Raw genomic sequence first — 14,707 nt, 5'->3', positions numbered from 1 at the left:
GCTTTTGTGAAAACACACTCTCCAAATATCTCCATAGTTGAGTCGAACGTATTAAATGGAACCTCAATGTGAGTTAGTGCATTACAATATCTTTGTATTTTAATAATTAAAAACATTTTAATTGTTACATGTTTCTCAACACGGCTGCAAAGCTGGCTGTCTCCGTTTCCAGGTGAGCAGTGGCTGAAACTGTCGCTGGTGGGGAAGTGGATCAATCTGTCTGCATGTAAAATACAAGCAGTTTGCATAATGGGAAGTCATCAGTGACGCTAAACACTCGATAAAGTGAGTCTAAAGGTTCCTACTGACTGAGATCTTAGCAAGTTTAATACATCCAACAGCATGAATGTTGGACTCCGCGGTGTCGCTTTCCATTGATTCAGAGTCGACGACCGCTATATTCAGTGCCCGACAATAAGCTGACTGAGAATGTCGCCGTTGCTCCTCGTGGTGTTTGTTCGAATCTTTCGGTCCAACGTTTCACCTACTTGGGAATCTCAAAGCGATTGCTTTGGTGCGGCACAGGAGAAACGTTGATTGTCGTGTGTAGTGTAGTGAGGCAGCACTCGAGAAATTTTTAACACTGTTTGAAATTAAAAAAAAAAAAATGTCACTCTGTCCGTGGTTACCAAGCCGAGACGAACCCGTTTCACTTTGCAACATGAGACCACAGACTTCGAGTCACGGCCACAGATATCATCACAATTGCTTATCTTTCATGTGACACGGCCCGAATCGCAGTTTGCAGCTGAATTTAGCAATTACAGAAAGACACTGGGGAGTCTTCCGGTATTTCGATGTTGATGAAAACGTATGTGACCTGTTGTAGTTTTTGTGAAGCTCGATGTTGAACCTTTGCTTTACCCAGCAGAGTCATTTACCAGGAAGCATATGCCTCAACTTTGGACGACACATCTCTTCTTCTGCTGTATTATTTTTTTATGGCAGGAGCAGAATGTGGCAGAATACGGAACTAAACAAATAGTTGTATTTTAAAATCCATGTAAAGCAGGACTGCCTTCATTCATACTTGTTCCACATATCATGGTCAACTGTAGTTTATTTTATGTCACTAATATTTATATGGAATGTAATTTTTAATAAAGTATTTTAATGGAAAATGTGACCGTTTTTTTTTAACTCTGCTCCTGTGTTTTTAGGATGATTTCTTGTTAAAAAAAAATTAAAAGATAATAGCAACATATTCATAATTGTATTTGATTTATCGAGGCAATGTAAATGGATCTTAAGAGAAATAATTTATTTTGTAATCCTGGGTAGTTGGAAAAGCCCACAGATGATTTTATGTGACCTGGTAAGAAAAGTGTTATAGTTAAGATAATTTAAGTAATGTTCATGTTCTTCAGATTGCGATGAAATATTTTTCAAAGAAGTCGAGGCATTTATTCATCACTTTACACCGACTTCCAATCACTGACATTTTGTTTTTGTTTTTCTCTCCCACAGACATTGACAAGAGTGAACTGAAAGCATTCTTTGAGAGCAACTGTTCTCAAATTTATTTTATCTTCTATGAAAATTTCATTACACTGGAAAGCAACTTAAAACAAAAAGGTGAGTATCAACTTTTCCTGTGTGCAAACTCTGCACTTACTGTTTAATTGCCACGCACATTAGCGGTTCAATAATTAACCCTCTCCTTGCTCTCGATGGCACACTTTACGGTGAAGGTTACTATCCCTCTGGCCCACATTCTCATCGTGACGAGTATATGAGCACTTAGTGAATCAATTTCTGGTTATATTCAGTCTATCTGTGGGGACTGAGTCTGCCTCCACACTCGGAGCTGCATGATTCACTCCCACTGGGAGTATGTCCTCGTGGTAACACAAAAAAATCCTTTAAATAAGTCTTGGCAAAATAGCCCATATTATCATTACATTATTGATGACCCCCAAAGCAGTATAGCTGCAGGTTATGTGTTTAAAACCCGAGTTCTCAAAGTACTGTGTGTGTGTGTGTTTCAGGGAACAAATCTCAACGGGAGGAGCTGGACTCTATCCTCTTTATTTTTGAAGTAAGTCATCCACAATGCCCTGTGCTGATTTCTCCGTTTCCCCGTTTGCCACCTCCACCTGTTTACTCCTAAACGCCAGGATGGAAATATAGTTTCCATGGTGCCATGCTGCAACACTGGCTACTTCCTGTATTAACCTCAGACATCCAGGAAATCAACTGCAAAGGATGCATGTTTTGCAAACAGTCTCAGCTCAATCATTCCAGTTCATTTCTTATCCTTGAAACGTAGGTGCAAATTGGGGAAGGTATGTCTTGTTTTGTTTATTTTATTTATTTATTTATTTATATGGAGACGGTGCATAATAATGAACATATAACATATGTAAATATTCCCATCTGTTCCATTTAAATGGAACGCTGGGCTCACAACAACTACTCCATCAAGGAAATAGACAGGATGGATGGCAGGGTAAGGGAAAGAGCAGGGGAAGACGGACGACAGAGGCGGAGAAAGGACAGGGGAGGACTCTTGAGGAGCACTTAGTAGCCGTTGGGCTCCTCCTTTCTTTTTCCCAAAGCATTTTCACGTCGCACATGCATGCAGGTTAAAGTCCCCTACCTTGTTTTCCCACCTGACTCAGGAGGCAGCTCCAGTTTCCAATACAAACACTCTGCTCTCTGGTTACATTTGCTCAGGGAAAGACTGCAAGGAGGATGGCAGCAGATCAAAATGAGGAGGCCGTATGCTCCGTTTTGTGTGTGCAGTATGTCTTGTCCCAGTTTTTATGAATCACCTGGGAACATTGTCAGACTGAATCCTCGAATGTTGTCCAGTATTAATTAAGTCCCACCAGCTGAGAAAAGATAAGTGGAGGATCCTGTAGCCTTGCGCTGAACTTCACCAAACAGTTCATGAGTTTGTTCTGGTAGCATTTGGACAGATAATGCCGTTGTCGTTCTTTTGCTACGGATTCCTAATTTGCAAGTTAGTCAAATCGAGCTTGGCCATACCCCAAATTATTAAGTTGGATGTGGTGCATCTTAGTTCATATCAGGTTTCATTATTAAGGCTTGTTTGTATAAACTACTCACAACAAGTGATTCAACTTGTGTGTGGTTGATCATCTCTTTGTGTCTTGTACAATTTCAAAGTCTGTATTTGTCTTTTGAATGGTGCCACACATTTGAAGAATGGGGATGTCATCCGAGCAGGCTGGTGATCACCATGAGGAAGAGGCTCCGGGCTGTTGTGGCTGTGTTTAGTTCCTCCACACACTGCTGAAGCTCCTGTTTTATTCAATGAATCACTTGTAAAATCACCAATATGTCTCGATCCCTCAGACTTCAGTCCATCGACGGCAAACGGCAAATTAAAACTGTTTGACGTTGGTAGAGAAGATTTGGTAAATTTCTCATTGGTGCAATCTGGCTTTTCAACAGTATATGATTTATTGCCGAGATGCATTGTTTTAATAAATATTTAACACAGATTGCCTTACTGTTTGCGTAGTTTAGTTACATCAGAAGTTAGTTTCCTCTTTGCAGAATCGGTGCCCTATCTGTTTCGGGGAAATCAAAGCCAGCACACGCCCAGTTATCTGACCTGTAAATAAAGCCCGGATTCATGCCTTCTACATATTTATGGAGTCATCTTTTCAGAAAGAACTAATATTGAAAGCAGCTTAACCCTCATTTGTCCCCTTTTAGCCCCTGCCTGTGACAACGTGTGCCTTTACCCGTGCACTGAGAAGATAAGCTTGCTGTGAGTGCTGTGTACAGGACAGATACATGGTCGCTTTGATCCTGAGCTCTGGGACACTGTGTGGACTATTTTCTTTACGCTATATTAGATTAGGCATGTCGGATCATATGGGGCCATGAATGTGTTATGAACGGATACATTTGTCTCCACTAATGTGGACAGCAGATATGTTATTGCATCGCTTGTGTTGTATAATGGAGGCAAGTGGCAGATGGAGGAAAAGATTAACCTAATAAGAGTACTTTGAGTATTGTGCAATCTCATATTGTTATGCGTTTTGGATGGCTAATGTGTTGAATTCAAAGTCGTCGTGAATCCAGTCTCTCTGTGCAGCGCAATGTCCTTTATCGGTGTGCATCTTCAGTTCTGGTCTGATCAAAAGTAAAGCTGGAGCAGCCTTTTGTCCAGCGGTCTTCAGAGGGTGTCGAGAGCAGTGTGTAAATGGATAATGGCTGGGACAACAACAACAACAAAAAAAACGTTTTGCAGCACAATGCTTTGTGACACACTTTAATGCTCTATGACAGGTTAACACGAGGAACACTGCTTGCCCCGGTTATTCTGCGTTGGAATTTTCCCAAAAAGCCATATTTATGTGCTCATCTCTCCGAGGAGATGAGAAGCACAATCCCCTCACGCTCTCCATCACCTGAGTCTCTGTGCATTCAGATCCAGTTGACACATACAGTACACGTCTCCAGCGTGTTCTTCTTTGAGCTGGCTGATGTACGGATTACTTGGCTGTCATGATGAGGTATGTGACCCCTTTTTGGTGGTTTGTTGTGGGGGGAGGCTCTGTTTGAGTAATGGATATCTAGAGGGGGTAATCTTTTGTCCTTCTCCCTAAACTCTGCTGGAAGACTCCACCCCCACCTCACTGGCAGCCATCGCCATTTCCTTGCAGGGTCTCTTTGTGTCTGCGACCACAGAGGCATCCAGGGTGGCAGCTGTTGATGCTGCGCCGACTGACACAAGAGAGACCTGATCTTTGTGGGACTGTTGAGGATGCAGGACAGAAAAATCCCAGCCTTTTTTATTTGGTTTTTTAATACCTTGATGATGCTGCACTATATAGGCAAAAGGCATTACACACAGAAATACTACCAAATGAAACAGTCGCGAGCTAATTTTCAGATTTCTTTGATTTATTTTAAATGTTTACAAAAGTTCCTGTTGGCAGTTCAATCATCTCTGCTGCTGTTTGTTTTATTGTTTTACTGCTATGATGCATTTTAAAAGTATACGATTTTTTTTTTTTTTACTATAGTATATAACATATGCTTATTTGTACTTATGATTTCAAAATTATTTTCATTATAATTTTTTGATTTAACTGTGTATAAGCAAAGCAATTGTTACCAAACTGGATCCTAGACCCCCATGGAGGGTGCCAGAGATCACGGGGGGGGGGGGGGGGGGGCTTGAGGCTTTGTCTGCTTTTGGGTTGACAAAGTGAGATTTGAAAAGCGTTATAAGACGACGCTAAAAGCAGACCGTGCTTTTATGCTGCACATTGCTTTTATTTGTTCCTGCTTTTGTATGTTGGTGAAAGTATGTCTGCCAGGGTTGGGATTCACTGTGGTTGTGGGAATCCGAAAGGTTCAGAGAGCCTTTTATTTTAAAGAGAATCTGGGACTGAGATCCCAAGGATACAGGTTTGGGAACCACTGAGCTTGATAATTGTCTTTTTAAATTTTATATACTGTATTGATCTCTCAGGGGGGGGAATTATTTTTCCACATGTAATCCATCCTATGGCCCCCGGGGAGCTGCTGAGGGTCAAGGGTCTTGCTTAATACCCACAGTGGTGACCTGAGTTTGATAGTTGTCTTTTGTTATGACAATCAAATTAGAAGAGTACATTTTCAGAAATGGTCTCATCAGCATTGTTAGTTCTCTTAAAATCAACCTTGTGTTCTATATACTTGTTTATTCCACTGTGCCTTTGATAAGCTGTACTGTTTAGCATACCAGCAACAAGAGAATTAAAGTAAAGAAGATGTCATGTAAAGAGAAATAATGTACTGCAATGAGAACAGATAGAGAAAATGCCAACAGGAAGGTATCCTCTGTTTAAAGACTGAGAATCTAAAGAAAGAATCTTCTACAGCCTGATTGAGACGTGGCAGTAAATGCTAGTGTTATCTGAATGTGACTCAGCAGCAACACAGTATCCGTACCTTTATAACAAACATTTTGGTAAGTGCAGCGTGTGGAAAACACTTAATAAGCCACAAAAGACTTGATTATTTTTTCTTGGTTTTAGTACAAATGGGTACAAGTATATTGTGATCAAATATGTTAAATTTGAACCTGAGGATTTCAAAGAGAAATAAATATAATTTAAAGATGTCTACCATATTTACAGACACCTCCTGGTGCAAAATACAAGGACATATTGAAAACCGTTGTCCTCCCATTTGCAGCTTGTATTTTCACTATAAGCTGCAAAAGGAACGTTTTTGATTTCAACATTTGACAGGATTACCACTTTGCTAGTAATTAAGTAGCCAACTTGCATCAATGTTTTTGCTGCTCAGGCCCAAAATGTTTTTTGTTCACTATCTTTAGTGCAGTCCCCAGAATTTGCAGTTACTTTCATTGAAACGTTCAAAGTTTTTGTTTTCTATATTTCTACACTTTGTTAGGTTTTTGCAGGATAAACCATCCAAATATATTGGTGTGTGTGATGTGCAATTAATAAAAAAGTGACATGAGAGCACTGGTGTAGAAAAAAGCAGTTTAAACCTTAAATTGAAAATCAACTGTTCTTCACACAAATAATCAGACATCCAACAGTTTTGTACAAAAACAAGTTGAACAGTTGAGACGTGTAACACTGATTCAGAAAAGACTCAATGGTGCACTTGAGCTTATGTGTATAAAGGATTGTTTTAATCATATAGTTGAAGTAACTTTGTACCTCTATGATTTTATTTGTGATGGAATAATCAAGATTCTATTTTAATGGCTTTAAAAAGGATTACATTTATATCGCAGATCCTGTAGTGAACAATTAGTAATATAATTCTATATTGACAAGAAATAAACAAACAATTATTACAATAGTAAACACTTGGGGAACATTTTCAAAACAAAAACTATCAAACATTGAGTTTACTTGTTGTTTTCTTGTTGACATCATGACAAGTAGCAAATTACATATCATCACATTACTGTAACTAGATAGTAGTATGGGGTATTTAATCTACTCCACTACTTCCAGTTGTGACAGAGTATGCCCAAAATACAAGTTATTCATGATTGAAGTTGTCTGGGGAATGTGCAAATGTACTTTATATGTAGACATTTCACTCAGGTTAACTGGATCAAATGCTTTCTGTTACAAATGCAATTGATTGCTGTTAAAAAGTAACTGATGTTGCGAGTAGATCAGTGCTTTGAGATGTCAGGGATATCTGGGCAGCTTTGCAGTCTGTATTGTCACTGCAACTCTATGTTGACGAAGAGGGAAGGAACGTACAAGGGATCCTAACCCTACTTTTATTTAACAACAGTGTTCTTACTTGTACGCGAGTATCACTCCCACACTGTTAAGTTAGTGTTTACAGTTTGTTTTGGGCTCAGTATTATATTCAGTTCAATGTCTTCCTGATGAAAACCTCTGATGTTGACTGATGCATCCTAAGAGCTACATAGCAAGCGAGACTAAATACCTAACATACAAAAAGTACTCAAGACTTGTTGTATACAAACATTAATTACACAGTGAGGATTAAAAAAATAAATAAATAAAAACCCTCTCCTTTTTAGAAAGACTTTCTTGCCGTCACAAGACCTACGAGCCACTTCTCAGGCCTGCGGGGTCTCCGGTTTGTTTATGCTCCCGTATGACTGCGGTCATGAGTGCAGTTGGATGGCGGTGCCACTGAGGTTGTGGGACAGGTCGAGGGACAGTCCTGGATCAACAAACCTCCGAGGGAAAGCATGCGCATATTCACTTTTCTGTCCAGGATATGACCTCACTGTGACCTGCCGTCTGTCTTCCGGACCTGACTCGGCATTTTGAGTTTCCCTTGTCATTCCTCTCCAATGCAGATTTAAAGACTTACTGAGCTGCTTTGAATGGAAAAATCTGCCCCGGTCGCCTCGTTTTTGACTGACTGAGGGCAAAAGAAAAACACTTGACTGTTGTGTTTTGGAATCGGGAACATTTCCTCTAATTTAAGCAGTGTACTTAGATTTAATCATTCATATGGAACTGGGTCCATTTACACCATCTACAGTTTTGTCTGTGCCTCTTTGGTGTCGTTGCATCAGTTTCTGTTGGATGTGAATCTCAGTGAGAGTATCTGCCACTTTCCCTCTAATCACTGGCTGAGGAATTTTCCCTGGGCCATTTAGCTAAGTGATGTCTTTTTCTCTCTAATTCCTCTTTGTGCACTCCTCGTAGTGACTGGCAGCTCACCAGCAGAGGAATATTGGTTAATGCTTACAAGGGAATTTACGAATTGTAGCCAGACCTGTGCTTTACACTCACACTGACAGATAACTATTTGAGTTGTGCGCATTGTGTTGCAAAACTTTTTCTTTTTTTTTTACCACAAGAAACAATATTGAATCATCAACCTAATATGGATTTATAGATATACAACAACCCTGCAAAAATAAATCTTAAAATGGATTTTGTGTGTGGAAGAGGCCGAGCCCAGAGGCAGCATGTTGTTTGGTTGTCACATGGAAGGATGATGAACCTGAAACGAGTCAGATTGTACTGTGCTGCTGCCATCTGCTGGCCACAGAAAATGAAAGCACTTGGGCAAGAAGGAAATGAGATAAGCTTGAAGTCAGGTAATTTAATTGAAACTGTATGGGTCACTTGCTTCAATTATTCGAGAACTTTACCTAAAATAACGAGGGCAAGCAGCGAACATTGTTTAGCGTGTACATAATCAGTTATGCTTGACTTATTTTAAACCAAGCGGGTGTATGGCATGTCATTTTCATTATGTACCTTCAGCATCCCCAGATCTATGAAACGCACCCTGTGCTGCCAGATATGAAATTGATGTCCTTAAACTTGAATTTAAAAAAAATCCAAATCTGAAATCGAATTAATCGAATTGAATTGGAAGTCGGTAAAACTGACTATTATTTTGTTTCCGTTGAAAATAACAAAAAGCCCTGCACAGTTTTACTGGTATCAGGTGAATATCATCAGGTTTTTCACTCTGTTGGTGGCTGTGGCTCAGCTGGCACTTTGGATTGAGTTACAATCCCATTTTACTCTGTCCACCAGCCAAAATGTTCTTGGGCAACTTTAACTTTAACACCCAGTTGGTCCCAACGATGCACGGTGCACCTTGCCTGTCAGCCGCCACCATTAATGTGTATAAAGTAAAGTCCATTCACCAATGTGTCCTTGTAGAACTGTGGCATTATAATTGGAACTCTTATCGACTGGTTTCCTCCTTATTGTACTAAATGTATTCACCAACTATGCATTTAATGCGTCACCATTAACCTCCACATGTAATACAGATTGGGACTGCAGGCACTATTTTCAGCTGCTGTCAAAACGAAAGTGAACATTTTCTGCATAGATGTATATTTGACATTTTATTTTTGTTCGTAAATTTGCAATCAGGCTCTAGTATTTTTGTGACTTGCCCTCAGATGTTATACATATCTCCAAGATCACATCAATTTAAAAAAAAGTATTTAAATGGCTACATATCCTTTGAGAATGCAGCGTGTGTGCGGCCGCCATCCAAAAGCCCTTGTAGACCACCTCTGCGAGCAGCATATTCTTTGTCATGTTCGGACTCTACCACTGGAAACCTAAGTGCGGATCATGTAAATGTGTCAAGGCTGTAGTTGTACCACAATAATGCCCCAATCTTTATGCTGGAGTATGGCTGCAGATTAGAGTAACTCCACCAACCTCCAGTCGACCAGACTTTGCATTCGCCTCATATCAGCCAGTAAATTCCTCATTGTTGCAGCCTCCATTCCAGCTCCGCGGGGAGTTTTTCTGAGCAAGCTTCTCCATCTCATTCCCACTCTCCTCTCCTGGTGCTCGGCGAGCAGAGAGAAAGACGGTGTTATTGTGTCTGCGCGCACACGCGCACACGCGGGGAGAGGCTTAAGCAGGCTACCCTGCTGTGTTACTGCCTCGCATAATGTCTCAGCTGGTCCAAGGAGACTGAGTGAAGGAGGCCGGCACGGACCGTGAATGGGGACGTAATAATCCCACGAGGGATCAATACTGGGGTGCAGTCAGACGCCTGCACACGCATATCATCACATCTGAGGATCAGAGAGAAGTTGAGCAGCGCAGATAGTCATCCAGCGTCCCCTTAAAGTGATGTATGCCTTTCAATATCTCAGCTGTCACTGATAATGACATGGGTTTAGTCTCGGAGGACAAGCAGGGAAAGTTAAAGATGGAGGATGATGAGGGAAGAAGGAAGTTGTTGACAAACTGAGACACTCCAGGCATGAGATGACTTCTGGGCCACCACAGCACTTGGCATAATGTGGCAAAGCACAGGGCCAGAGAACGATCCATCTTCTTCCAGAGATCAAATGAGGATTTTAGGGAATTCCACAGACTTTATTTGATCATCTGAAACATGCGGGACAATCAAAATGAGCTATTGACTCGTGATTTCTTTCAGTTCCATGTCATTGATCAAATAATTTACATTTCAACACATAGTTGTTGTTTTTTTTCCATTTCCCTCTCATATACAACTATAACAACTTACATCCGGGCCTGGAATTAACTGAGCTTTTGCCTTGCACGTATTTTTCATTGTGTTCTGTATCTTCCCTTCTGCCCGCCTGCGTCTCTCACACTGCGCAGATCAGCTTCTTATCATGTCGGCCATGTGGCTGAGTAGGTCAGAGATGCATATGTAAAGCAGTAAAGGACAGACTTGACCTCTGCATTGCAATCATGAAGTCTTATTGGGTCAGTGATTAGAATTTGATGAGGGATGAGTCTTTGGGGCATCAGTTTCTCTCAGTGAACTGACTACTAACTAACTGTGCGTGCAAACGGCGCACACATCTGCTGTCCTCGCAACCTCTGGGTCTTTTTCCCCCCTCATCTCTCCAGAGGGACCCTGTTAACCTGTCACCGCATTTAAGAATAATGATAGGCTGCTGAAAGGTTAGGGCGCACTAATTGAGTTGTAAAGCAGTTGTTGGCCGGGTGATGAGAGCCGTCCAGTGTCACAGAGTTCTACGGACGGGCTGGGCTAAATGGAGAGAAAGGGCAAAGACGATGCATCTCTTAAATATATACACTGCTTTAGTCAAACCACTCACCGAAGCAAAGTGACCTGCTGTTGCCTCCCACTTCTTCCAAAATTAGAATAAAGTGGTTTGAGTATTTCCTAGGCCAATTTTAATTAACTGAGCAACACATCGGACCAAGGAAAGTTTTGGTAATTTTGCAAGTGACAAATCCTGCAAATCTTAAATGGTCCAAAAAAGACAACCTGCATATGTAACTTCTTCAAAGACTGGTGCCGGGCATGGCCCGTGAGCTAAAACCAAAGGCCCCAATCTGCCAAACCACCAAGCAAGTTGTAAACATTTTAAAGAAATAATGGATTTTTTTTGAAAACATATTTCTTAAAAGTAGTAGTAGACCAGAGCTGGGATATCAGCGATGCTGTTGTGAAAGCGAGCTACGTCATTGCTATTAAACCAGCCTGAAAGCCATGCTGTCAGGGTGAGGTTGTAAAAATATGAATAAAGTGACGTTTGGACATTTCATTGTATTTTCCACCAGCATGTTTATTTAACATTGTTTCTATGTTGAGATTGTAGTCATTTTCTGTATTAATCGTTTGGTTTTTGGCTTTGCGCCACAACAAAGAAAATCTTTACAGTTTATAATCAAAGGTTATTATGGCACTATTTTATCCAATTAGAACTGTAACTGGCAGCTGAAGTAAAATGTGTTTGAGTGTCGGGTTGATTTTTTTATGTGAATCCTAAAAAGACAGAGGTTCAGAATGTGAAAAATAACTGAACTTTTGCACAATAGCCTTCTTTTAGTAAATATATCTTCTTTGTTTTCCATCAGAAAATCCTACAACTTCTGCCTGAGAAGATCTACAACCGTTGGCAGTTTCACAGTATAGGTACGTACTTGAAAGTTACTGAATTTAATATTCTTTCCTCTTTTTAATGTGAACCATTGCCTGTCTTTGTGCAGCTCCTGACAGATAGCCAGACGCTGTGTTTTTGCGAGTCTCCCCTGCACCTCTATAACCTCTTAGATACACTCCAGGACAAAAAATGTCAGTGCGGCCATGTCTAAGCCTGCCATAATGAGGAGAAAATAATTAGTCTTAGAAGGGGATGTAAATGGGAAATGCAAATGAGTGCTTCATTTGAAATGCAAATAAGTAATTGAATTATGCTTGCATGATTTGAGTCCTGCACAGAAAAAAGGAAAGAAAAAAACCTTGCAAGAAGCGATAACCCCAATTATAACTGTTGTTTGTCAGCCTTTGGCAGCTAAATAGTCTCGGTTTAGATCACTGTTGCAGATTACCCTTCGCTTCAGGCTTGTAATTTCAAATATCGCTTCTCATCTCTGGGAGGGTGCCCCACGCAATTTTACTGTCTTTGTCTGTCACCGGACAGCAAATCTTAACAGGTTTAAAGCTGCCTCTTAGCCTTTCCTGCACCCGCATAGAATTTTCTTCCCCTCGTCTGTTCAGGTGTCACTGGTCAAGATGAAGCGCTGTTATTCACATACTTCAGCTGAGATAACTGTTTGGTTTCATTTTTTTTTATTATTTTTTTTTTTAATCACATTTTACACCCAGTGCCATTACTGATGGAAGTTCAGTGCCTTTTGACAAATTCCTTATGGTGGACAAGAGAGGCTCAGGAATGGCATTAACGACATGGTGGTTTTCTCCTTTTAAGTGAGAACTACAAGGTCACAGACATTTCACACAGACCATTAAGATGGCAAGAAGGAAATTCTCATACCTTTTTAGTATTATTTAGACTTACAATCCTGACCTGTTAACAGATGCTTTCATGCTTTTGTGTTTCCAACTTCCTGATGCGAGTGAAATATGTGTATGAAGATGTCAGGCTCACATTTCAACATATCAACCTCTACATTTCTGTAGCTGCCTTTCACACATGTCAGAGTTAAGTCACTCAGTTAAGAACCTTCCATGTAAAAAAAAAAAAGAAGAAGAAGACAAAAACGTAATCGCATCCTTGGAGTGGTTTGCCTTTTATCCCTACATCAAATTATTATTTTTTTTATCTTAATTCTAGATTTAAAAATCACAATTTGAAACAGTCAAAATATTACACAGCCCACAATGTCCTCACAAGACCGGTGCTGTCGGCAGCCTGTCGAGAGCCTCCCCACGCACACACACACTCCTCTTCGTCCCAAGGCATTTAGCAATCAGAGCAATGTCTCATTTGATTACAGTGGAACCAGATTGCCTTCATAAATGCATTCCGCTGCCAGCCGAAGTTAATTTTCATCAGGAGAATGTGAAGCCTTGCCACTCTAACCACTAGTTTGTCGAGACCAACCGTCATCAAGGTCAATGCGTCTCGATGGAGATGTCGACTCTGTGCCGTTTGCTGTCTTCACGTGTTTTGTTAAAAAAAAAATTTGATTGCAGAAGTTTTTGCTCATCATTTCACCTCTTTTTGTTGTTGTTGTTGTTGTCCAGGGTCTATACTGAAAAAGCTTTTACACACTGGAAATTCATTCAAAGTAAGTGTATCGCTGCTCTCCAACACCCCTGTGAATGTGAACATGGTAAATGTGGATTGTAGCCACACTGTAGATCACACAATGTCTTAAAGAGGAATTACACATATGTCATTTAGTAATCGGTTCTTAAGTAGTTTAAATGAGCCCATTCTGCGCATACATTGAGTGAGCCATTCTCCTCTTGTCTAGATCCGCTGTGAGGGGATCCGCCTCTTCCTGCTGTGGCTGCAGGCCCTGAGGGACAACTGCGCTGAGGAGCAGTTTCTTATCTTTGCCTGTCTGGTGCCAGGATTCCCTGCTGTGCCCTCCTCTCGAGGGCCCTGCACCCTCGACACCATCATTTACAGCCCCTTCTCCACACCCCCTGATGGTGAGCTAATGCAATGCAAAGGAATATGCACGTCTCTGTGCATGTGCACCCTGTATTGTGGCATTTGCAAAGAAAATGATCAACCTGCGCAGCGTTTGTCGAAGAACCAGTGTTTCTCTGCTTTTGACTGGAATCTGTCACATGTGTTGATCTGAGCAGCCAAGGTGGTGCCTGAAGAGATTACCCCGTTGGTTCCTGCTGTTGTGGGAGAAAAAACTGCAGATGACCCGACCTGTTACATCCTCGACACACTGCTCAAGTACATGGTCATCCAGGTGAGAATTTACAATTTCTCACTCTTGCTTTTATGAAGTGCTGTGTAATTTATTATCTTTTAATTTCATGTGCTTGGATCATTTATTTACGTTAACCGATATCCTCCTCTCAATGTTTTTGTTGTGTTATGACTGTATTTTAACTTAATTGCATTTTGCTCACTTTCACCAATTGGAATCCAATTGTTTTTTTCTAGGTTGTTTACCATTTTACTTCCTTTTACTGGCTTTTTTGATCTCACTGTATTGGCCTCCCTGTTTGCTTTCTTAACCATTGATTGAGTTTAATTTGACAAAAACTGTTGGTACCCCTCTGTCAATGAAAGAAAACCCCACAATGGTCACAGAAATACCTTGAATCTGACAAAAGTAATAATAACTTAAAATTTATTGAAAATTAAGCAATAGAAATCAGACATTGCTTTTGAATTGTGGTTCAAAAGAATTATATATATATATATATAAAAAAAAAAAAAAAACTCATGAAATTTGTCTGGACAAAAAGGAGGGTACCCTGAGGAAACATTGAAAATAATTGAAAATAATTTCAACAAAAATGTGTCCTCTAATTAGCATCACAG

At 40.5% G+C, this 14,707-nt stretch overlaps 1 protein-coding gene across 1 annotated transcript in view; it reads left to right on the top strand.

Moving 5' to 3' along the window:
• The window catches only part of ralgapa2 (Ral GTPase activating protein catalytic subunit alpha 2), a 101,516-nt gene that overhangs the window by 15,491 nt on the left and 71,318 nt on the right, over positions 1–14,707 (top strand). Inside the window, exons 2-7 of the mRNA XM_080513392.1 lie at positions 1,468–1,575; positions 1,989–2,038; positions 11,805–11,862; positions 13,438–13,481; positions 13,671–13,851; positions 14,011–14,126. Of these exons, the coding sequence (XP_080369518.1) occupies positions 1,468–1,575; positions 1,989–2,038; positions 11,805–11,862; positions 13,438–13,481; positions 13,671–13,851; positions 14,011–14,126 (557 nt within the window). The remainder of the gene's footprint in view (positions 1–1,467; positions 1,576–1,988; positions 2,039–11,804; positions 11,863–13,437; positions 13,482–13,670; positions 13,852–14,010; positions 14,127–14,707) is intronic.

The sequence above is a fragment of the Blennius ocellaris genome, assembly GCF_963422515.1.
Source record: "Blennius ocellaris genome assembly, chromosome: 17".
NCBI lineage: Eukaryota > Metazoa > Chordata > Actinopteri > Blenniiformes > Blenniidae > Blennius > Blennius ocellaris.
Note: the sequence above shows the minus strand (reverse complement) of the source record. Positions and strands in the feature narration are given on the sequence as shown.